The sequence below is a fragment of the Oryx dammah genome, unplaced genomic scaffold (assembly GCF_014754425.2).
Source record: "Oryx dammah isolate SB20612 unplaced genomic scaffold, SCBI_Odam_1.1 HiC_scaffold_21, whole genome shotgun sequence".
NCBI lineage: Eukaryota > Metazoa > Chordata > Mammalia > Artiodactyla > Bovidae > Oryx > Oryx dammah.
Genome location: NW_024070205.1, coordinates 36,873,967 through 36,898,703, shown reverse-complemented (window position 1 = coordinate 36,898,703; position 24,737 = coordinate 36,873,967). Strand labels below are relative to the sequence as shown.

Sequence of the window (24,737 nt, the reverse complement as noted above, 5' to 3'; positions counted from 1 at the left end):
TACACAGGCTTAGTTGCTCCAAGGCAAGTGGGATATTCCCAGGCCAGGGATCGGACCTGTGTCTTCTGTAGGCAGATTCTTAACCCCTGGGCCACCAGGGAAGTCTGTGTTTCTCCATTTCTCATGTCCATGTTGTACCGTAGATGCTTCTGTAAGCAGGTATGTAAACTGTGACTCATAACAGGATGGAAGACTGCTGATGGCAGAGCAGAGAAGGGGTTTATAGGGCTTGGTTTCTGATCCCTGCTGTGATGTCTTTGTAATGTCAACCAAGAGCACCGAGATAGCAAGACGTGATGACTTTCTTCCCCTGGTCCTTCTTTTCCTCCTTCCTTCTAATGGCTCCTTTTTCAATTAATAAATATTTACTGAACTTTTATTACTATCCGGGCCCCATGGCAGGCACTGGGAGTACTGTGGAGAACAGGGTAAAAATAGTTCTTATCATACAGAGCTTCTAGTCCAGGGCCAAGAGGTTTATTATCTAGTTGGAGCCATGTGAATAAAGCAAGAACATGTTGGTGAGAGTGTCTTGAACTCTCAGGGGTAGTGGTAGGGGGCAGTCAGGCTATAATTTCCAGATATCCCCATCAGCCCTGAGGGCACCTGCCCTGGGTGGATGTTAAGGTGGAGGTTGTTCTTGGCTTCCCAGAAGAGCGCGGGAAGAGTTAGGAGATTAGAGCCCTTGTGTGTTGCACTTGACGAAAGCTGCACTCGTATGGGCATCTGCAGAAACAATTAGCACCTTGGCAGTCATGGTTAGTGAGAACTATGTTTCCTCTTAAAGCCTTAAACCTTTGTCACTTGGGTTCAAGTCAGGAGGAGTGATCATGGTGATCCGCTCTTTCCAGAGTTTTTGTTTTGGAGTGATACCATCAATCTGGTGCCTTTCTTTTCTTTTCTTTTTTGCTGCACTGGGTCTTCACTGTTGCGTGCGGGCTTAGTTGCTCCAAGGCATATGGGATCTTCGTTCCCTAATCAGGGAAGAAGATCCCCTACATTGCAAGGCAGAGTCTCAACCACTGGCCAACCAGGGAAGTCCTCAGTGCCTGTTCTTGTGAAAAGTCCATCAGACCTTGGCTCTCCAGAATTTTTCCCTGCCTTCCAGGCCTCTCTCTGCCAACTTTGGAATGCAGGCTTATGGCGGCAGGCAGGCTGTGGGGCTGGCTGCATCAGCGTGCTGGGCATGAAGCCAGGGATACCTGTGTCTGTGAGCCCCACTGGGGGTCAGTATATGTAGAGTAGGGTAGAGGAGGGTCGTTCTTCCCCAAGTCTGCCCAGCTCCAGGCCTCGTGTTCCCTCCGAAGAGCCCAGTCAAGGGAGGCCCAACAGGTCCTAGAAAAGCACCCAGTGTTCGTCCACTCACCCTTGGGTGGGAGCTGGAATAGAGAGGACTCAAGTCTGGCAGAGGCACCTGCCCTCATTCAGAGAGTGAGGAAGGCGTCAGGATGGGGCTACGCTCCTAGGTGATGTTCCTTCCCTCAGCCCCCTCGGTGTCACTGCCCTTGTGGTGCTAACCAGCTGCCCCTTTGGTCCAGAGGGGCCCAGAGCCATCCAGCATCTGAGCAGGAGGAAATGGCCGGCCTGGCAAGGAGACCAGACCACTCTGTGCCCCCGGACTTGTTCACGTGTGGTCGGAGCCCACGGTGACGCCAGTTCAGCTGGGAGAATGTGACCCACTTCCATCTCCCCTCCCACGTGGAGGGCTGGGTGGGAGGCTTTGGGAAACCAGTTCCAATTAAGGCTTTTTCAGGCCTGAGCATCTCCTGAGTATCCAGCCCACATGTTTCCTGCTGCTGGAATCCTGTGGTTCGTGTCCCTGAACTGAATAAGAACTCCCAAACAGATGAAGTTACCGCCTTCGCGTTCTTCAGTTCTGGCTTCTGCAAGCTGGTTGGGGGCCGTGGCGGGGGCGGGGGTGCTTCCTTCAGGGGTTGGGTCCCTTTTGGATTCAGACACCTTTCACAGTGTGGGCCCCACCCTTGTTCTTCCTACTAAATCACCCGGCGAACCAGGGGCTCAGTTTCCAAGAAGACGGGTTAGCCTTGACCTCCCTGCCCAGACCAAGGCCTCCCAGCCCCCTGCCCCAGGCAGCCCTGGCTTCTGACAGATCCATCCTGACCCTTGTCCTTGCAGAATGTTGTTCTGCACAGGAATGTGAACTAAAACAGGTTTTGGACCCTCTAGGTTTCTTCCATTCTCTCCAGGGAGAGGATATTTGAATGATTTTCTATTTAAAATTTTGTGTTTCTCATGCAGGAGGGAGTGGGGGATGGAAGAATATGATTTAAATACATAGAACGATAGGTGCTGTCAACATGATCCAGAGATTTTAAAGACGAGGTGAGCCCCTGATCCAGTCTTACTAAGGAAGGAACAGAAGGTGATAGAGAAATCACCATGCTCAGGCCCGTTAGGTTATGATTTCAGACCTGTGGGAGCATCGTTCCTCAGCATGTGCGCTATGGCCAATCGCTGAAGTGGCCGGAAGATGGGGTGCTGGTAATTTGTAGGGGGAACAGAGTGGGACCTACAGGCTAGTAAGCTGGCTTGAGGTGGTGGTGGGGTTTCTCTAGGGCCCCGGCTCTACTTCCCTGAAGATTACAGTGGGACATGGTGGAGCAAAGTCCTTCATCCCTCCCTGGGGGAAGCTGCCCACCGCCACCTGAGAAATGGTACATGCCCGTACTCAACCTCTGCTCTGAGTGCTGGCTGTCCACCCTGCCTTCCTGTCTCCAAGGAAGAGAAAGGGGTCTCACAGCCTGTGAGCGGTGGTGGTGGCAGAGCGTAAATGCTCAACATTAGCCATGGCATGGGGCCGCCTGGAGGGAGACATTTCGTTTATTCTCCTCTTCTGACCCCGTTTCACCTCCTTAAAAAGAACCCCCCCCTTTTTTTTTTTTGAGTAGGTAATATATACATAGTACAGAACTCAAAAGGCTAATTGGTGAGAGAGATGCCTTGAAAAAGATGTCTGTTAGTGGCTGTCTTGTTCATCTTAACAAGAGACTCCTACACGTACAAGTGCATAAGGTACACACTGGCTGCACACACGCCTGATTTGCACTGCCATTTTTTTCCCCCCACACTGTAATACTCACCTTATCTTTTTCATTTCACGCTAAATATTGGAACCCAACATTCCATTCCACTGTCATCACCATTGCTTTCGTCTGGCTAATACCTCTTCACTTCCTGTGTGCTGGGTATCGTTAAAAGCGCTTTACTTATGTTGACACATTTATTTTTTACAACTTTATGAACTAAATACTGTTATTCTCCACAGTTTGCAGGTGAGTAAACTGAGGCACAGAGAAGTTAAGTTTCTGTCTGAGGTCATTTACAACTATCTCACTCATTTTAATGGTTCCCTGTCATTCTTTTGATTGCTTATACTTTAATTTTTTTCAATGTCCCCTGATGCTGAGTATTTAAATTTTCTGTTGTTATTTATTCATTTTGGCTGTACCATGTGGCTTACAGGATCTCAGTTCGCAGGTACAATGGGCTGCAGAAGTGAACCTGCATAATCTTAACCCCTAGAGCACCACAAAACTCCCTATCTTTTATCACTATTAAAAAGAAATACTCTTCTACATATATCTTTGTGCTCTTGTATAAGTGTATTTATAGGATAAATTCCTACAGTCTGTTAGAGCAAAGGGTTGTGTTGTTGCTTAGTTGCTCAGTTGTGTCTGACTCTTTTGGGACGCCATGGACTGTAGACCACCAGGCTCCTCTGTCCATGGGATTGTCCATGCAGAATACTGGAATGGGTAGTCATTCCTTTCTCCAGAGGATCTTCCCAACTCAGGGATGGAACCCGTGTGTCCCGCATTGGCAGGCAGATTCTTACCACTGAGCCACCTGGGAAGCCCCAGAGCAAAGGGTACATCTGTTTAAATTGTTAGTATTGCCAAGTTGGCCTCCATGGTAACATCTTATATGCCCACCAAAATTATGCAGAAATAGCTCTTTTTCCCATGCCTTGTTGCTAATCTGATAGGAAAGAAGTGGTATATCATTATAATTTAAATTTAATTTCTTGATGAGGAAACAGAGTATCATTTCAGATCTTTAAGAGCAATCTATTATGTTGTTTGCCCATTATTTCTTGTGTTGGCAGTCTTTTTCTTCTTGACCTGTAGGCATTCTTTGTATATTACAGCAGTGTGTCCTATGGCTGTGACATATGTCACATGTGTTTCCACAGTCTGTCATTGTCCTTTTGATTATATTGTTTTTTCTATGCAGAGAGTTTTGATTTTTTGTAATTAGATTTTAAAATCTTTAATCTTATAACTTCTAGGTTTCATTTTGTGTTATTTCCTTCTACTGTTTTCTTTTAATCTACTTACTCTCCCTTTTGTACATTTAAAACTTTGCTCTGTAACAGAGTGATCCACAAATTCGGCATCACCAGACACAGGGCAGGCTGCCATTGTGTGCCTCCAGTGGGACATGGGCAACATCAGCTACCATTGTTTCTTGCCAAAATGTCTACGCTTACTCCAGTTCTAAGCAAAACTGGACAAAGAGTCAGTGGTCCTTGATTTTTTAAAATTGTTAACATGATGATAGACAAAGAAAAACTGGTGAACATTCTAGGCTAAGGGAGAGGAATGAGCGTGGGAACCAAGGGAAGGTGAGATCTTCGATTGGATTCTAGATTAAAAACCGGTCCAGGCCAAAGTGAGGGGTGTGGTTGGGAGAGGTGGATGTGGGCCATGCGTCAGAGAACACCACTGGGTTGGTAGTAAATTGCTTGGGTGGGAGAAATGGTATTGGAACAGTGTCAGAGCATGACCTTAGGAGGTGAGTGGTGAGATGTCTAGCCGGGTATCTGATATCTGCAACCTGCTTGCTTTATTGTTTAACTTTATTTATTTAATTTATTTGGCCACACCAGGTCTCAGTGGTGGCACTTGGGGTCTTGGATCTTCCTTGTGGCATGTGGGGTCTTTAGCTGTGGCATGTGAACTCTTAGTTGCAGCATGTGGGATCTAGTTCCCTGACCAGGGATCAGACCCAGGCCTCCTGCACTGGGAGTGTGGAGTCTTAGCCACTGGACCACCAGGGAAGTCCCTTTCCCCCTCTTTTATGGCATGCACAGTCCTCGATTTCCGTTTCTCGTAGGAACTTCTTTTCGGGGGTGAGTTACTCATTTTTGAACTTGGAAATCTTATGACTATCTTTCTGGCAGACTCACATGACTTTTCTAGAAGCAGAACAGGTGTGCACTGGTGCCTGTAGTTTTTGTTCTGTTTTTAACATTATGTCATATGCTCCAAGTAAACCTGTGAGGAACTTTAGTTTTCTGAGACTTGAAGTCTTAATCATCAGAAATACCATCAAACTAACTTGTAGTGTAATGAACCTCTCTCTCCCCCTAACCTCCAGAGAAGCTTTTTCCTCTCAGTTGAGAGTTTTTGCAAGAGGTCAGATTCTGCTTGCCTTCTGTGGGCATGGGCTTGTGAAAGGCTCCCGGGTTTCATTACATGAATTGTGACAGTCTTGGGTGAGTAGCTGGCCTGTAAAACCAGGAGTCTTTTTGCCTGGGGAAACACTCACAGGCTAGTTTTGCTAGGAGCTTCTTTCACTTCTCCTCAACTTGGTGACTAATGGTTTCATGGCTTCGGGAAATGAAGGATGTCTTTACAAATAGCTGATGGGGACTTGGCTTCTGAAATGGATTGTCTGGGTGTGCCAAGTGCAGGGGAGCAGAATAAGCCAGCCCTACGTATACCAGCTTGGTGTATTGATTATTTGGAGTTAAAGTTGCTTGAGAAATAGTCGGTGCAAGAAAGACAGTCTGACCCTTCTTTATTCCCCTGAAAGCAGGAAATAAATCTCTCACGTGAAACGTACCTTCCCCATACAGGGGATGGAAGGTGTCCTCATCACCAGAGACAGGGAGTTCCAGGCTGAGAAGGCTGTTGTTAATTTTCTCACTTGTTTACTGCTCCAAGCCCAAACCTCTTGATCTTGTCAATTCTTCACAAACTTATCATTCCTTTGTCTATAAGATACAAAAGGTGCCTGCTCTGGTCACTTCTTCAAGCCTTATCTCATTGAGGCTCTCGTACATAAGAAATTAAATTTTTTTCCCTCGATGCCTTGCCTTCCTGCCTGTGTGTGCTTTGTCATGTCCCACTCTTTGCAACCCCATGGACTGTAGCCAGGCCCCTTTGTCCATGGAATTTTCCAGGCAAGAATACTGAAGTGGGTTGCCATGCCCTTCTCCAGGGGATCTTCCTGACCCAGGGATCGAACTCACATCTCCTCCATCTCCTGCATTGCAGCTGATTCTTTTTTTTTTTTTTTTTTTTCAGATTCTTTGCTGCTGAGCCATCAGGGAAACCCCTTTAATGTCTTATGTCAATTTAATTATTAGGCCAGCCAAAAGCTCTAGGAGGGAAGAAGGGAAAAGATTTCTTCTCCTCCGCTGGTCTTGGTGTTTGTGTCCACCCCACTGGGAATAGGGATAGTTCCTAGCTTTCACACAGACACCTAAAGCCTCCCTCCTGCTTCTGTCCACTCTTCTGAGCTTTTCTGCAGTGCCCTTGGGCCTGAGCAGGTGCCTGTGGGTGGATTCCTGCTGTTTGGGGCACTGTGTTTTCCCCAGTTGTCTCCCTCTCCTCTCCAGCCTCCAGCCTCCCTGCCTCCAGACTGGACAAGTCTTGCTACACATTAGAAGTCCTCATCTTCATGCTGCTTCCCCAGTGACTTAATGGGATAAACGCATGTAGATTCTGGAAGTTGCGTCTGTTTAAAATATTTTTTATTTTGATCAGCAGCTTGTTAAACATTTAGGGAGGAAGGAAACTGAGTCTTCAGCAGCCCCTTGGGGGGAGGTTTCCTCTTTCCTCAGATTATTTTTTGTTCTGAAGTGGCTGGAGGGAAAGGAGAGGGAAGGTCACGGACTGTGAAATGGAGCAGAAGCAGTTATCCAAACAAATAGTGCACTTCTGTGACATGAGGGTGTGATGAAGGCTTGCAACGTATTGCGGTAGTGTGTATATGTTTTCCAGGTAGACAAACATAGCTTTATTTTAATGCAAATTAGCACATACCTGTATGCTGAAAGCCTATAGGAAAGAAGAGGCAGTAATCCTAAAACTTCCTATTCTAAGAGTCTGTAAGAAGTTTCACCCAGGAGGCTGGGCCTGGGGCCTCTCAGCTGGGTCTCGAGGACCCCCATTTCCAGAGCTGGACAGTGAGGAGGGGGCTGACTCTGGAGGCGGTGACAGGGGGACTGAGCCCTCGCCCTGCAAGCAGCCCAATTGGTTTAATGACCTAATTCTCGCAACAGGAAGCCGGAGGCCTTCCTGGCCCCCTTCTAAGGGGATGCAGTGAGCCTGGCCTGGGAAGCCTATTTATTTGAACCAATTATCGGAGACTTCACTGGAGGGAAGGGATGGTGGGAGAGTAGGGGCAAAGGCAGAAGCAGCCAGCCTGCTGGCAGGCACTGGAAAAATTGGGCCACCTTGCCCGGGCTTGCCCCTGAGAACAGGGCTCGTTGCTTTCAGCAGGAGGTTGTGTGAACGAGTCCATGTGGCTGAGTGAAGGGAATTTACTGGTGTCCCGATAAACAGCACTGTGTCAGTTTTACCCCTTAAGAAGAACAAACAAGAAAGCAACAATGTTCAGTTTCCCAATTTATTTAATGTTTTAAATGATGACCCTTCGAGAGTTGGCATAGCTGTGGGCAGCAGAGTTGATGGAGCTTCTGGGTTGAAATTTCCACGCTGGCTTCTTTCTCTGGAGGTGACCCAAGGTCTGTGAAACCTGGCCAGGCTCCTGCCCTGAGATTATTAGTCTTGGAGCTGGTCCTTCCAGCCCCAAGTTGACTTCAGCCCCACCTCTTAAGAAGACTGACCAGCAATGCAAACTGACTTTTCCCTAGGGGATGGGTAGCAGGTTGTCAGCATGCTGGGAGCATCTCAGATGTCGGCCACAGGAGGGAAGTGTTCTTCCACCGCCAACCTGCACAGGTGGGCTTTTGACACTGCCAGGTTCCCAGCCCACAGTGAAGGTCATCCAGCCTGAGAGGTCCTGCCCAGGAGTATGGGAGGGGGGCGTGCAACCACTTGTGAACTGAGGGTTCCTGCCCTGGCACCCATTCATAAATAGACAAGGGCTCTGCAGTCTGCATTACCCGCCTCTGGGGACCTGCGAGAGGCCAAAGGTCAGACTGAATCAGGAACACCTGGAGCCGGATTCCGTGGGCACGCTGGTTCCTGACTTCATGTCTCAGGCTCTGGCCTGGCCAGGTTCCAGGTCTCCAGCTGTTCCCTGGGAAGGAAGAAAGGACCTCTTTTTAAATTAGGTCAGAAGATGCCTCTCTTTCCTCCTGTCCTTGTCCCCCTACTGTGCAGGGATAAAGCCACCACCTGCACGTCCCTCAGTCAGAGCCTGAGGACTTTGCCCAGGATCGGAGTGTCCCAGTGCAGCTGCGGAAGCGTCCCCAGCTCTGAGATCCCTTCCTGTTTGTGTTGTGCTGGCTGAACTGCAGAGGCTGTCAGAGCACGCCTGCCAGGTAGCCTTGCTTAGCAGTAAAAAGGACTTGAAAAGACAGTGTGAGCTGGGCACTTTTCTACCAATCAGGCCAACTTCGCAGGAGAAACATTTTTTTAAAATAAGCTTTCAACAGATGCCTTTTACCAATCCAGTCATAGCAATGTTAAGTAATCTATGCACACAGTTTCCTTCAGTTCCTTGATGTCTTGGACTCTCTGAGGTGAGGGTATTCTGGGGTTGGGGGCTTCCTTCCCGCATGGTTCCCAAGTGAATCTGAAATCTGTTCATTCCCTTCATCGTGCATGGAGCTCCAGGTGTGACCGGCAGCAGTGTTTCATCCACCAGGTCCTGCAGCACAGAGTCTATGGTCTTCAGGGTTTTCGGGGGTCCACAAAAATACCGGAGACCTGAAAAAAAAAAAAAGGATCATCCCCCTCTAAGGAGTTAGATGAGAATTCTGTTCACTGGGAGATGCGGGTCCATTTTAATATGTCTGTGAGAATAGGGCTGCCTGGGACCCACGCAGGCCTGATCCCCACCCTGTGGCTGCCCTCAGGGAGCTTCCAAAGTGGAGGTGAAACCAGATGCACAGACACCGGGTGTAACCAGGGCCGTGCCATGAGTGGAGGAGATTCAGGTCAGTGTGCAAACACGGTCTTCAGAAGGTAACGATACAACAGTGAGCAGTGAACAGGGAAGAATGTTCTAGGCTGAGGGACCAGCAGATGTGAAGGCCAGAGGTGTGGAAGGAGCCTGGTGCAAGTGGTAACCGAGGTGACTACCCGGCAGGGCTCCTCGCCCTTGGCGCTGTGAATGTGGCGGCCGTCCTGTGCATTCTAGGTGGTTCTACCCAGGAGTGTCCTCCCAACTGTGATGATCGAAAATCTCCTTTCTCCAGACGACTCCAGATACCCACTACTGAGAGCCAGCGCTGGGTGGGGAGCATGGTAGACGGCCGGGGTCTGCCCAAGGGCAGTGGGAGGAGCCCTTCCTGTCTAGCAACCAAGGTCGTGCCTGTCCCAGTGTCCTCCGGTGTGTGTGACGTGCCACGTGCAAGAGTGGCCTGCAGGCTCTGAGGGGAGTCAGGCCACAGAAGGAAGGTGTCCCCTGAAGCCCCCTTCCCAGCTTCAGTATAGTTTTCAGTGTTGATGCCTTTGCTGGTGCTGTCTGGACAGCTGGGCAGGGCAGCCACACTAATGACGTCATGATGATTTGATCCTGATGCTTCAAGAAGCTTCCCCAAAGGGCCGTCATCAGAGCAGCTCCCACCTGGAACAGAAGGTGCCCTGTTGCTAGGGAAAGGGCAGGTGGGAGTGCCGAGGTTCGAGGTGTCGGGAGTCCCAGCATCTCCAGCGCAGCACGCTTGCGCCTGTCGGGGGCGTAGGACCCCATCAGGGTCTGGGTTTCAGAGCTGCTCCCCGCCGACGCGAGGGGCCTCCAGAGCGACTGCAGCCTCTCCTGCTGTGACCCTAACCCTAACCCGAAAGTCCCAGGGACTTTCTAATGTTTCCTGACTTTTCATTTGGATTTCAAATCTGCAGAAAGTTCTAAATAATGCAGTGAACACCCCCATGCCCTTTACTGGGATTCACCAGAGTTAACCTTTGCTCACACACTCTGTCTCTGTTCATACTCACACACATCCCACACATATACACACATGCATATACATGCACGTTTACACACACACATATATACATACTCATACATACACAGTGAAGTGAAGTGAAGGTCGCTCAGTCGTGTCCAACTCTTTGCTACCCCATGGACTATACAGTCCGTGGAATTCTCCAGGCCAGAATACTGGAGTGGGTAGCCTTTCCTTTTTCCAGGGGATCTTCCCAACCCAGGTCTCCCTCATTGCAGGCAGATTCTTTACCAGTTGAGCTATCAGGGAAGCCCAAGCTATGCGGTAAGCCCATACATACACATTTACACATATATACCCACTCACATACACACATACACACCCATATATTTACATATATAATACACATATATAGACACATACACACCCACACATGTACACATACACACACATACATATATATGTACACACATACACAGTCACATATACACATACTCATACACACACCTTTTCCCTGAAACTAGAGTAAGTTGTCAGCATTAAGACATTTCACCCTTATACACTTCAGCCTGTATCTCTTAAGAACCAGGATATTTTACAGTGTGACTACAAAGTATTCATCACACTCCACACATACAATGGTGAAACAATACTAATATCTAATAAATACTCCATATTAGCTTTTCTCCAGGCTTGTCATGTATTAACTCCGTGGCCCTGTGTGGGTTCCTTGCCTTCTCTGAGCCTTGGTTGTCTCATCTATAAAAAGGGAATAATTCCTATCTTGCAGGCTTGTCCTGAGGACTCGGTGTGCTAAACAGGCCTGACACTATGCGGCCCCCAGGAAAGCTCTAGCAACCACAGTAATTATCACTGTTGTTCTGCAAGCTCGCCTGGCCTGACACAGCAGGAAGGAGCTTGGGAGAAGGTTGGCACTTGGGTTGGCGACCTCAGGACTAATTCTTCATCCCAAGCTCATCTCCTAAGACTGCTGCTGCGTCCTGCAAACTCCCTGACCCAAGGAGCCGTCCTCACACCTGTCTCGTGCCTGCCGGTGGAGTGCGGTTCCAGGATGCCAAGCCTGGCTCCAGGTTGAGGAGGCGGAGATGTGGAATTGATTAATTAAGGCAGCTGCTCACGAGGCCCTCGAGTCCGAGAAGCTGCAGTTTAATTACTGAGAGTGGAGCTCGCGGAAGTTCTCTCTGGTGCCCCAATTTTAATGTCGCTGGGGGGCCAGAGGTGCCGCCCCGACTGGGACTCGCAGCCAAGGCTGAGGCCCAGGCCTGCCTCCTTCCACTGGCTCTGAGCGCATCTCTGTCCACCTACTTGTGTGCTGGAAAGCAGTGTAGCAGAGGGGTCGGGGCCTGGATGGTCTGGGTTCGAATCCTGCCCCGCAATAGACTAGGGCCTACTAGCTGGGTGAGGAGAGACTGGTATCCTCATTTGTATAATAAAACCTCATAGGGATGTTTGACATGAGGGTTCAGAACAGTGCCCGGCCAACAGTGAGTCCGAATGTGTGTCAGCTGTTCCTTTCAAGCAGTGTTCTCACCTGGGGGGTGTTGGCTACCCCTGGGAACACAGGGCAAAGTCTGGAGACACTCTGGGCTGTCACAGCCGAGGGGCAGACATTTCGGGTGGACAGAGCGCAGGGTGCTGCTGAATGCTCTGGCATGTGCCGGTCAGTCCCCACGATGAAGAGTTATCCAGTCCCGTGTCAGCAGTGCTGGGGTGGAGAGACCAAGGATTCTGGGCAGCACGTGGAGCACGGAGGGAGGTCTTCTCTCCCCATCCCTCCAGTTTATCCTTCCTGTGATCCAGTCCCCTCCCCTTCCTCCCCTGGTTCTCATCCCTCCTGGACCGAAGCCCCAGTCCAGCTTCAGTCCAGCTTCCCTGAGCCTCCCTCAGCTTACCCCCTCACCCAACTACCCCACACTCCTGTTCCCCTCCTCCAGCTCAGTTTCTTTACCATAACATCCATCTTCTTCCTTTGTACTAGGTTATTTACACATTGATTCCTTTCAATTTTGTTTTGTCTGTTCTCCCCCTCCCTAGAATGTGCATGGGGACTTTTGACTGTGTTTGCACTGCTGTATGGTGGCTGAGACCTGCTCCAGTATTCTTGCCTGGAGAATCCCAGGGACAGGGGAGCCTGGTGGGCTGCCGTCTGTGGGGTCGCACAGAGTCAGACACGACTGAACCGACTTAGCAGCAGCAGCATGGTGGCTGAGACAGTAAAGAATCTGCCTGAGACAGTAAAAAATGCAGGAGACCTGAGTTCAGTCCCTGGGTTGGGAAGATCCCCTGGAGGAGGACATGGCAACCCACTCCAGTATTCTTGCCTGGAGAATCCCCACGGACAGAGGAGCCTGGTGGGCTACAGTCCATGGGATCACAAAGAGTCGGACATGACTGAGTGACTAAGCACAGCACAGCACAATATCCCAGGACCCAGTAAGCGCTCAATATGTTTGTTGATTGTTTGAATGAATGAATTCATTGTTTGAATGAATGAATGAAGGCCACTTGACTGGCCAGGATGTCAGTTCTTTGCAGTTACTCACGTCATTCCTTCTTCCCAGAGTGCCACCCACCCCCTACCCTGTCCAGTACAGTGTCTCCCAGCAGTGCCCCGGATGTTTCCCAGATCTGGTCAGTTCCCACATTCTGACTCTCTCCAGAACACCTTGGGGATGTGCATGGTGGTACCACCTTCCTCTGAAGAGTGAGTCTGCTGTGCTTCCAGAGCTTCTCCGTGAACCCTGGAGCTCAGCCCTGGCTGCTCAGCCTGTCCTCAGGGCCATCAACAGCAGACTGGAAGCTGGCACGTCAGGCCTCCCCACATCCCCCCTGGAAGCCACCCCAGGCTCTGATGCTGCCACTGGCCCACAGTTCCACCTGCCAAAGTGTCCCGGGCCCTCCCATCCTCAACTCACAGCTTGAGGCCCGGCCCCCACCTGGCCCAGCAGGGACTGCCCCCCCAGCCCCATCCCATCTTTCTTCCACCCCTCGGCCACAGGGCTCTCAGACTTACCTGACTCCCCTGCTTGAACCTTTCCTCCCCTCTTAGGTATGGTCCAGCACCTCCAAGCCCCTTCACTTGCTTCCCAGGCCTCAGCCACATCTTTTTCCTCAGTTTTCCCAAAGGCCTAGCCCCTTCCTGTTTCAAGACCTTTACTTGTGTGTGTGTGTGTGTGTGTGTGTGTGTGTAGGGGGGTGTGACTCACACACACACAAGACAACACATCATCTCCTCACCCTCGGTAATAGCTCAGAAGACACCCGTGAGAGGTGCCTGTCCCCAGGGCGAGGTCAGATATCCAGCTGCATGTCTTTGGGCACCTTGCACTCCCCACGCCACTCTCCCTTCATTTATCAGAGTGTCTGCAAGCTATGTTTACCTGGGTGTGACTTGATTCATGCCTGTCTCCCCTGCTCACTAGATACCATCATCACAAACAGACGATCACATGCTCACCTGTGTATCCTCAATGCCCAACCCAGGGGGCCTGGCATATAATAAACAGATGCTCAATAATGGTTTGTTCAAAGAATGTCAGTTCCCCATGCCTGCAATGCCCTTCCCCATCTTCTCTACCAGCAAACTCCTATTCATCCTTCAAGACACAGCTTCAGGGTCTTCCACTGGGAGCTGGTCCCTCCCCTTCCTCTGTGTCGTCACTGAGGTTTGCACATCCCTTTACTCCGCCACTTCACTAGATTAAGGCCCTGGGTTTTTTCCTCTCACCTCTGAGCTGCTCAGTGGGAGGTGCTGGGCATGGCACCTTACATGCAGTTGGCATTCTTCGAAGTATTCTGTTTTAACCTGACCTATCTTTTTGGTTCATTGTTAACCTATGATTTGTGTTGTTTTATTTGACTTGTGCAGAGTGGTTTCCTCAGCCATTCAGGTGCCTTCTGGAAGGCAGGCTTAGTGTCCTTTGTATCTCCTGCTTCCTCACCTGACATGAGGCTGTGGACACCTAGAGAGGTTTTACTTTAGTAAATCCTTCTGGAGTCCACATCATGTCTACTTAAGGTTACAGGCCCCTCGGCAGTTTGAGAGCACTTGACATCCTCTCCCTCATTGTGGACCAGCTAGATAGTTTGTGGGGCTTGGTGGAGGGCCCCTTGTTTAGAAAAATATTCAGAATTTCAAGACGTCGACAGGAGACCATTAAACCAGGAGTGAGGCCCTTGTGAGTGCCTGGTCCTTTGCTGGTGCCTGGCCTCTCACTCATGAAACCAGCCCCAATCTCCTTGCCTCCACCAAGGGAAGACATGGCGGAGGTCCTGATTTCCTCTTGACCAGTGGCAAAATGCAGGGCCCAGAAGGCAGTGACCGACCTCAGGTTGCATGGTTGACCAGGGACAGAACTGAACTGGAAACAGAGTCCAGCTCCAGGGCATGCTCACTGTCTCCACTGGCTCTGGGGCCCTAGAAGCCTTGAGACGCTGTTTCCTCCTTAGTAAACTGGGGACATTGACCTGATCATCAGGTGGCAAATGGGTCAGCCGGTGTGAGTCCATGCATGGTCCCACCAGGAGCCCCCGCATCCCTCAGACGCCCTCTCCTTCAAGTCACGAATCCTAGGTTCCTCTCTGCACCTTGGACAGTCTGACCCCGGTAGACAGTAGGGGGCTAATTGGCTGTTGTGATAGCTGGAGAAATTAAAGCCCCTCAGAAGTGGAAGAAGGTTGTCTCTTTTCATCTCCTTTTGAAAGAATGTGGGGACTTGGGTAGACATTTCTCCAGGGAGCCTTGGTATTTCGGAACTTTGATGTCTAGAGGAATAAAAGAGCAGTTAATTGCTATAAATGTCTTTCCCGAAGGGTAGGCTGAGGGTGGAAGAGGTGGCAGTGGCGGGTGACTGCTCTTCCTTCCCAGGGCCTTCGGCACTGCTTGAAGGGCTCTGCAGACCAGAGACCCAGGGCCAAGGCAGTGCCTACCTATAGTGGAGGCTTCTGAAATCTCACTTTCTCTGAAAAACACGTATTCCTCAGCCTCTTGGGTACGTGAGTAGCTTTCTTTGCAGGGATAGCTGAAGACAGATGGGTTGCAGAGCTCCCCCATGTCTCTTAGAATAGGATTCTCAATTATCCAGAGACATCTGTCCTTACCGTGGGCTGAAAGCCTGAAGTCCAGGTGGAAGCCCACACACCGCAGTGAAGAGGGGACAGGCGGGCAAGACTTGGGTTCCCCTGCCGACTTCACCCTGTGCCTCTGCCCGCCATCCGCAGCCTTTCTGCTGCCCTGTTAACCTGCAAAGGACCCAAACCATGAGGTTGTGTGTGGGAGGCAGAAGAAGAAAAGAGAATATTCTCTGATTCCTGGAAGAGGTGTGTTTAGGGCCAGCAGACGTGTGGCCAGGCTAACAGGCTGTAAATTATCTGCAACTGTAGAGTATGCGTGTGCATATCTGTTTCTCTGTGTGTGAGAGGAGGGGAGAGAGAACTTATTTTTCCATATACAACTGTAGGTATTCCCAAAGCACAGAAACACCACGCACGTCTGAGCACAAAATGGGTGGGGTGCCAAGGTACCTGAGCCTGGCTGGTTGCGTTGTCGGGTGGGTGGGACACCTTCTTGGGCAGGTACTTGCCCATCAGCTGGCAGGAGTGATTCACTCAGGTGCTCACCGTCTCCCAGCACGGCTCCCAGTCGGCTGGGTGACTAACCCCAGGGGAGAAGGGTGTGTGGTGACCTGCTTTGGCCGGAAATGACAGGAGTCCACAGCTGCAATCAGCATCTTATCTCAGAGGTGCTGGTGCAAGTTCCTGGGCTGGCCAGACACACAGGTATTTCTGGACCGCCGCGTAGGGCCCATCGCCATGAGCTTCCCGCCAGCCAGCCTAGATCTCTCAGCACGGGGTGTGGACTCCTTCAGCCGCTCCTATGACCCGTTTTCTGTGTTTCCACAGGGCGGCATCTTCCTATTTCTCCCCGGCCACGGCCCACCTGTCACAGTTGAGTATCTGGAGCACCATTGAGCTCACAGTTGAGCACCATTTGCCTCAAGTTGATTTCCAGAAGCAGGTAAGAACTCCAGGGGCAGGACATCTGGTAACCTGGCCATAGATCAGTGCTGGGGAGGGTCCTGCCTTGGGTACCGGCTCCTGGGCTGACCGTGAAGTAGGCACATCTCGTGTCCTTTCTTCATTGTCCCTAATGATGCTCATGGCTTCAGCTGGGTGGGCTCTTAACGGTGTGCTTTGTGCTTTCGTTGATGTCTTTTAGGCTGTTATGTGTAGTCTGAATTAATATTTTATATAAGCTCCATGAAGTACACCATTATATGGTGGTGTATTTTCATGCAATGTAGATACTGTACAGTTGTAAGAATAAATTTTGAAACATGAACATGTGAAATATAGCAGAAGTTTTTAAATGGACAAAACAAAAGGCAAGTGTCGGGATCCATGGGGCAGAGGTAGCTTTTGTATCTACAGGCCTCTACTGCTGTCTGGCCCAGCGTGCGGTTACTCAGCGTTTATAATACAAGCAGGTGCTAGACTACCCTGGATATAAATGTATATTCCAGTTTATGTAAGTGTGGGTGTTAAACAGCATCAGCTTCAGGTTTATCAGTAAAAATGAGGGCAGGGGACTGTGTTTGTTATGGGGAAGCCAGCTTTCAGAGCCATTGATCAATTGGGTCTGACGGCCGCACATCCCCTTCCCGGGTCTTTCCAGCACTGCCTCCTGAGTCTTCCACTCTGAGGGCAGCTGCTTCCAAGCTGGGGCTCATGTGCACAGAGTGGGTCCTTCTAATCTCTGGGCAGGAGCGTGGTATCTCACAGATGACCTCCATGGCTCCGAGAAGCAGCGCCTCCTCCCAGGCCATGACCCACTTTTGTCACTTTGTTTGGGGGGGAGGGAGATGTAATTGCTTTATAATGTCATATTAGTTTCTGCTATACAATGAAGTGAATCCTTACCAGTGGTTGGGAACCCCTTTCTCACTGTCTTTCTCCCACCAGTCTTCCTTCAGCAGAGATGAAGGCTCAGAACCAACAGCAGTGTGTGTATGACATGTTTGGGGGGGTTGTGGACATGTCTGCATATTTCAGTGAATGTACAGACCTCAGTTTCTCTGAATTGTGTGTGTCCCAAGCAGATGTGATTTTCTGGAACCACGCCCACTTTCCCCATGACCTCTGACATCAATGGCATGTCATCCACTCAACCACAACTTCTCCCCTCACCTCGCCGTTTGTTTGGGTACTTGACAGCTGCCCATATCTATCCATTTTCTGGTTTTTGGCCTTTCCCTGGTGAGCCTCCAGAATATTCTGTCTTCAGAGAGGGAGCAGGTCTCCCTCTCTGGGCAGTTAACACACAAGGATTTTCTTAGGATGTAGGACAGATGCGCCCCCATCTCAAGTGGTGGGATGTTTCCGGCATCACCCGGAGAACACAATTGAGAAGCGGGTCTCACAGCTGAGGACCGAATAAATGATTAACGTGTCCAAATTCACTGTAGTTTGGGCTTATGTCATTTAAACACACTTCAATGGAGACCAGTTCTTGATCCCTGCAGGGGAAAGTAAGAATTCTCTAGTGAAGTTAATCTGATGTCTGTCAAAATTGTGATGAAAACCTAATAGCATGTTCACTTGGATAGGTGCCAAACCCAAACACTCTGTAATGAACTCATAGCATAGCAGCAACTGAAAGGTCGGTGGTGTTTGGGTTAATTGTGATTTATTCTCTTCAGTTTTCTCCCGAACATTGGCGCCCTGGATGCAGATTCTGTTGAGGACGAGATGGTAAATCAGTCCTGATGTTCCGGTCCATCAAGATTGGAGTGTGGAGGGTGGGAAGGTGTGCTTATGTAACCATCTGCCCTGGTCCAGCCCTGGGTGTTCCCTCTGTCAGGCAGCAGCACAGAGTCAGCTCTAGCTAGAGCTCAAAGAATCCTAGAAGACCAGAATTTTCAGGAATGGCAGGAGTCTTCCCCAAGGAAAGACAGTTTAAGAACCAGTCTCTCCCAGGGAAGCATCATGGGGGCATGACCCAGCCCCAAAGACCCATTCAGGTACCAAGGACACCCCAGGCCCAAGGCTGGGTTTGTAAGGCCCCCTGGTAATCACAGCATGAGTGTGTGGCAGGGGATCCTAGAGGGTAGTGAGTGTGGGGGTAGTGATTGTAAGAGGATTGGGCAGTGAGTACAGAGCACCAAGGGTAGTTATTGGGAGGAGCAAGATTCTGTGAAATAGACCCAATATAAAATGGTTTCCCAGGTGGCTTAGCACTAAAGAATCTGCCTGCCAATGCAGGAGACTCTGGTTCCATTCCTTGGTTGGAGAAGATACCCTGAAGAGGGGGATAGCAACCCACTTCAGTATTCTTGCCTGGAGAATTCCATGGACAGAGGAACCTGGCGAGCTACAGTCCATGGGATCTCAAGAGCTGGACAGGACTTACCAACTAAACAACAGCAATAACAAAATGATTTTGCACACGTTTACACACACACACTGTCCTGTTTGTTCCAAGCTCTCACACCTCTGCTGGAGGAAGCCTGTTAGTTAGGAAAGGACAGTGAGGAAGGGACTCTCGACCTTTGTGAAGCCAGCATCCCAAGGTCCTGGGATGCTAAGCAAAACCGAGAAGTGTCCTTAGCTAGATGGAGCTGGCCCCTGAACGGAGCTTGCTCTGGGAGGACTGAGGGTGGTCTGTGACAGCAGGAGGTCACAGGGTTCAAGCCATCGCTAAGGTGGCTTGAACTAGAAGGGCCTTTGGGGGCTTGTGCTGGGGACTGGGGGCCAACAGCACTGGAGCTCTGGTTCTTTTGTGTGTGGCGACACCTAGTGGCCATTCCCTTGTCTTCCACAAGAAGACAGCCAACAGCCCTTGGCCACAGTACAGAATCAGAAGGCTTTTATCCCCGGAAGCCCTCACTCCCAGTTCTGAGGCTTCATGGAGCATTTCAGTGTCCTTGGAGAACACGACAGCCCAAAGCAGACAAGTGACTCAGGAGCGAGAGTATTTGGGAAAGCTGAGTTTGGTTATGGAGACTGGATTAGAGATTTGCATTCAGCCCTAGGAAGATTGAAGGCAAAAGGAGAAGGGGCAACAGAGGATGAGATGGTTGAATGGCATCACCCACTCAATGGACATGAATCTGAGCTAACTCCAGGAGATAGTGAAGGACAGGGGAGCCTGGTGTACTGCAGTCCATGGGATCGCAAAGAGTCGGACATGACTTAGCGACTGAACAACAACAAATTGGACTCTAAGTGATGTGGATATTGTTGCATGGGGTGGAAGGGGGAGCCCAGAGACCAGACCTCACGGGCTGTCTGGACTGTCCCTTCAGCCACCCGGGCTCGGGCTGTGGGAGGAATGGGTGAGTGAAGCACCTGTGGCCCCAGCCCTTCAGCAGGTGCAGAGACACAGTCATCGAGCACCCAGCAGGTGCCCTCAGGAAGCAGGACGAGACAGGGCAGCTGGACAGGAGGGCCTGGGCAGGGGTGCACCACCTGCTTGGATCATGGTCCAGAAAGGCTCCCCCAGAAGCCCTCTAAGTGAGGCCTGGAGACCCCGGGGCAGAGGCTGGTGGAGTAGGAGCCTCGAGGCAGGTCCTGGACACCGGCAGGGAGGCGGGAAGGGGAGGGGAGCAGGGGAGGAGTGGGAACAAGGAGGCAGGGCCGGCCTGCGGGGTCCCAGCAAGGACATGAAATGTATCCTGGGGTAGGCTGAAGTGAGGAGAAATGTCATCTGTTCTGCTTTGTTAAAGTGATCATTCTAGCTACTTGTGTGGGGTGGGGGAGGCGCGAACACGTCAGCAGGTGGAGGAGTGATCCCCCATAACCAAGCCATCCCGCTCAGCTATGCTGGGAAGTTAGGACTGTCCCTGCACTGTGCACCTGGCCCGGGGGACGCCCCGGCGGATGGCCAGCTGCCTCTCATTCCAGGTCCTTCTGGAGGCAGCTCACCCCTACTTCCCCATTAGCAGTTGTGAATCGGGCCCTTTTCTGAGCCTGGAGGTGACGAGGGGCACACAATGGAAGAGGAACATGGGTTTTGGTGGTGGAAGGAAGGCCCCTTAAGGCACTGCATCGAGCGCAAGGCTGCCACGAACACATTTTGCATTTTGCCCTGCTCTACAGGCTTCAGGGCAGGAGCCCCTGTTTAGCTTTGACAGGCGCCTCTAGGGAGGCTGCTGCCCAGGGCTCTGGTGCATTTCTGAGCCCGCCTTTCACCCGGGAGAACTGGCCTTTCCTGGGCTCGCTGGCCCCTGAGGGATGGATGGTGTGAGGAGTGTCCTTGGCCCCAACCCGGCTCCCTCGGTCCTGCCAGCGCAGCTCCTTGGCACCAGGGCTGCCGAGGCTCCACCCCCACCAGCTGCTGCGTTATTTCTGACTCATCCAGGAGTTACAAGTGTGTAACCCAAACCCCTCCACGCCCGGCTTCCTCCCCACTGGCTCCTCCTGGAGGGAGGAAACCCTGGGACTTCTCTCCCGGGACCTCGCCACTGCAGGTCGGGTCCCCACTGCACCTGGACGCACTGCCGCCCGCAGGAGCCGCCCTGTGACAGGTGGGTGGGCTGGCGAGGGCGGCAGCCGCGAGCCCGGGCGGGTGTCTGTGCCCGCAGCCCCGAGCTCGCCGTCCCCATCGAGGGATTCCTTGGAGCCCGGCCTGGGAGCCGGCCTCTCGAACGTCAGAGACTTATGCAGAGGGAGCTGTCTTGGTGTCTGGGGGCTGGGTACTGATCCCATGGCTTCTCCAGCTACAGGCCCCAGTCAGCTGCCCTGATTGTGTCATGTTGCTCCTCATGGAAGCTGCCTGCTTTGAGAGCTGGGAACACTTGGGGTTTTGTGCAGCATATCCCCTGGGCTTGTCGTAGCAGGAGCCTGGCTGAGGGGGAGACTAGAAGGTGATGCTGGCCAGGAGTCTGGGTCAGCTCAGCCCCCGGGGCCCCAGCAGCCCCACGCACAGAAGGGACTGGCCACCAGCGCCTGCTGCAAGGAGTGGTGGGGTGAGGGCGGGTAGCTGCTCGGGCTGGCTGTTGGGCCAGCAGGGGTGAGGGAGAGACTGGCAACTCGCCTCTACGCTGGGCTCTCAGAAACGAGCCCCTGAGGCATCGTGGGCTGCCTGACACCTCCTGCCCGCGTGTGGGTCTGTGTTGTCCTGACACCGTCCCCTGCCCCCGTGCTTCTCACTCCGCAGCAGTCCCCAGAGCTGGCCAGGGGATGAACCGCGAGGGGGCCCCCGGGAAGAGTCCGGAGGAGGTGTACATTCAGCAGAAGGTCCGAGTGCTGCTCATGCTGCGGAAGATGGGCTCCAATGTGAGTGCCTGCAGGACATCAGGCAGCAGGGTCCCTGGGGAGGGTGCCTGCCGCAGGCAGCCAGAGGGCCACAGCCACCTTCCGTAGCCATGGTCTGGGGAGGGGGTTGCGGGGGCTCTGGTTAGGCTGTGGCCAATTCAGGCTCCCGGGCACAGACACCAGCATGTCTAGTCCTGCCGGCCCTGCAGGGCCGTCTTCCTACCCCCTGTGCCAAGCTTGAGCCAGGCGGGTGAGGTTTTCTAAAGGCCCTGACCTTCCTTTCCTCCCCTCTCCCAAGAGCCTTCTTTTCCAGGGGGGCAGGATCGCCTGAGAGGGCAGGGGGGCTCTCTGAGCCTGGCCTGCCCTACACTGGAATCCCTGTTCCAGATCTAATCCCAGTGGCAAGCCCTGTGGGCCCAATGGTCCAAGCAGGGGTGGGAGCAGAGGGGTCAGAATCTCACCCTGGGATGGCAAGGTCACATCTCAAGAATAGAGGCCGGGGGAGAGGAGAAAGAGGCACCCCTTGGGGATGAAGCCAGTCTGAGCAGGTGCCTCCGGGGGCAGTTGTGAGCCGCCCCTCACCCGGCTCTCTCATCCTTGCAGCTGACGGCCAGCGAGGAGGAGTTCCTTCGCACCTACGCGGGGGTGGTCAACAGCCAGCTCAGCCAGCTGCCCCAGCACTCCATCGACCAGGGTGAGTCCATCGACCAGGGTGAGTAAGGGCCTGCATGCCCTTCCCAGGGGCAACAAGCAGTGGTTCCTTTAGAATGCATAGCTCCAGCCCTTGCAGATGGGTGATCCCTGAGAGAGAGGGAGAGGTTCGGGGCAGACAAGGAGGGGCTGAAGCTCCCCCCACCCACACAGCTAACCCTGGATGGCGGCAGCCTCTAAGCGTGGAGTCTGGGGCGCCTCCTCGGCCTCTGGGCTGGTCCCTTTTTCCCCAGGTGGGAGCCAAGGACCCAATCAGGTAATGGGTGGGGGAAATCCCTTTTGGGCCTGGCGGAGGAAGAAGTGGAGGTGTCTGGAGGCCCTGTAACTGCAGAGGCTCTTGTGGTTGCATGTCTTTAGCCTTTGCCTGACCCCTGTCCACCCTGTTCAGGACAAGAAAACCACCCTTGTGTGCAGCGGCCTGGCCTGGTCACAAGCTTTAAGGTGGCTGCTGTGTTCCTGGCTGTGCCCCAGGGGGGTGGCCCCAGTGGCCCTGCAGGTCTCTGTGTGCCTGAGGGAGTTACTTCTCTCTTGAGTGCCCTCAGCCAGCGGTAATGATAGTAGTGGGTAACACTGAGTGATTGTTGTCTAGCAGGCTCAGGCTGAGTGCTTGATACACATCATTACATTTAACCTAAAGAGCTACCAGCTGTGTTACTTCTACTTAGCAGGCAAGGAAACTGGAGTTCAGAAGCAGTAAGCCATTGCAGCCAGTTCATGCTGCCAGTTACTGGGAGGGCCCAGAATGCAAACCTGCAGCTAGACTGCAGGGCTGGGTTCCACTCTGCCCTGGAGCCCAGGACCATGCCCACCATCTTCATTCAGTCCTTTCCTTTTGTTCTTGTTACACTGGCTTGGAATTATTGGCTATGAAATCATGCAGCCAGGAGCCTGCCTGGTGTGAGCAGGCTCCCAGGAGCTGGGCCCTGGTGGGCGTGTTTGCTGACCCCCAAGGCCAGGGAGGAGAGCCACTCTGGCACACAGGCCAGCTTTTCTTGAGGCTGCCCTTGTTCCCCTGGATGTCACAGGCAGGGCTCTGCCCTGGCACAGGGCCTGGTTCCCGAGCTCTGATGCTGGGTGTGACCCGGCCTGTGCACCCAGCTTAGCAGAAATGTACAGGGTGTTCCAGCGGCTCCAACAGCTCCCGGGTCGGCCGCTCGCCCTGGCCACACTCATGCCACAGCCTGTTCCACACCAGCTGCACTGTCAGCCACCGCTGGGAGAGGAGGAGATGAGGGGTGTGTCCCTGCCCCTGTCCTGGGATATCACTTGTGGGAGAGGCCTTTTCTTTTCCAGGACTGATCTGGGTTTTAGTGTGGGTCCCTCTTCCCTTCTTCTGAAACCTTCCTGCTTTCTGAGTTCCTGGGGCATCACATTTTCTGCCAGCCTGGTCTTGGGCTAACCTGACTTTGAGCTCTGGTTCTAAGCTACCTCTAGAAGAATGCTCTTAATGGGAAAAATCAAAAGAAGCTATAAAACTGTATGTCAGTGTAGAAAACACTACCACAGGTACTCCCCTGCCCCCGCCCATATCCACATACTCATGCATAGAACAGAAGTAGCGGAAAAAATATTTAGCAGGTTGTTTATAGAAAATTTTGATAGAGGGTGGGACCATATAAGGCACCTTGAGTTTCTACATCAAACACTTTTTGCTAAAACTAATTTTTTAACGTTGCATGTACTTTTTTTGACAATAAGGGGAAGTGTTTTTCTTTAAGTCTCTGAACTTTTATTTTTGGTTTTCTAGTTTTCTTTCTTTCTCTTTTAAAAATTGAAGTATAGGGGGGCGCCCGGCGGGCCGTGGGCTTACAGAGCCATGAACGGGGCAGGGTCGGGCCCTCGCCGGCGGGCGCGAGTGTCCCGCCTATTCTCCTTCAGCGCGACCCACCGCCTCCACAGCAAATCTCTTAGTAATGAAGAAAACTTGAAATTATTTGGGAAGTGCAACAACGCAAATGGCCATGGGCACAGTTACAAAGTTGTGGTGACAGTACATGGAGAGGTTGATCCTGTTACAGGAATGGTCATGAATTTGACTGACCTCAAAGAGTATATGGAGGAGACGATTATGAAGCCCCTTGATCATAAGAATCTGGATCTAGATGTGCTGTATTTTGCAGACATTGTAAGCACAACAGAAAATGTAGCCGTATATATCTGGGAAAACATCCAGAAATTTCTTCCTGTGGGAGTTCTTTATAAAGTAAAAGTATATGAAACCAACAATAATATTGTAGTCTATGAAGGAGAATAACTCTTAGAGATTAATTTCCATCCATATTTGAAGAAGATCTTTATCCCCTTGAACAATTAAGAAGTCATCACCTAACTGTTGCACTTCCACATTGTGTTCTGGAATCATTGTGAGTGAGTCCTGTTCTAGACTCAAATCTATAAAACCAAGTTTGTAATGTATTCTGAGTATTATTTTAAAAATTTTTTCATCTGTAGATTAAAATCACTTCAGCAAAAAAAAAAAAAGAAAATTGAAGTATAGTTGATATACAGTGTTACACTATTTCCTCCTGTATAGCAGATTGACTCAGTTATATACATATATGCATTCTTTTTTTAATACACTTTTCCATTATGGTTTATCATAGGATACTGAATATAGCTCTCTGCACTAAAGAGTAGGACCTTG

General features: G+C 51.5%; 2 protein-coding genes across 7 annotated transcripts in view; both read left to right on the top strand.

The window, feature by feature from the left end:
• CTNNBIP1 (catenin beta interacting protein 1) overlaps window positions 1-24,737 on the top strand; it is a 47,048-nt gene that overhangs the window by 7,096 nt on the left and 15,215 nt on the right. For 2 of the 6 annotated variants that reach the window (XM_040263375.1, XM_040263380.1), the window contains exons 2-4: window positions 16,031-16,145; window positions 21,285-21,403; window positions 21,986-22,076. In XM_040263375.1, coding sequence (XP_040119309.1) covers window positions 21,308-21,403; window positions 21,986-22,076 — 187 coding nt within the window. In that variant the 5' untranslated portion in view covers window positions 16,031-16,145; window positions 21,285-21,307. Of the gene's footprint in view, window positions 1-15,885; window positions 15,908-16,030; window positions 16,146-20,424; window positions 20,653-21,284; window positions 21,404-21,985; window positions 22,095-24,737 lie in introns of those variants that run through there. The other 4 variants (XM_040263376.1, XM_040263379.1, XM_040263378.1 and 1 more) reach the window with 4 other exon arrangements.
• LOC120880189 (6-pyruvoyl tetrahydrobiopterin synthase-like) lies at window positions 23,882-24,481 on the top strand. The gene has a single exon (XM_040263374.1). It carries the CDS (start codon window positions 23,910-23,912, stop codon window positions 24,345-24,347), a length of 438 nt encoding a protein of 145 aa, XP_040119308.1. The 5' UTR covers window positions 23,882-23,909; the 3' UTR covers window positions 24,348-24,481.

What these genes read in the sequence shown, in the direction of transcription:
- LOC120880189 (XM_040263374.1), top strand. Translation starts at nt 23,910, where the DNA reads ATGAACGGGGCAGGGTCGGGCCCTCGCCGGCGGGCGCGAGTGTCCCGC.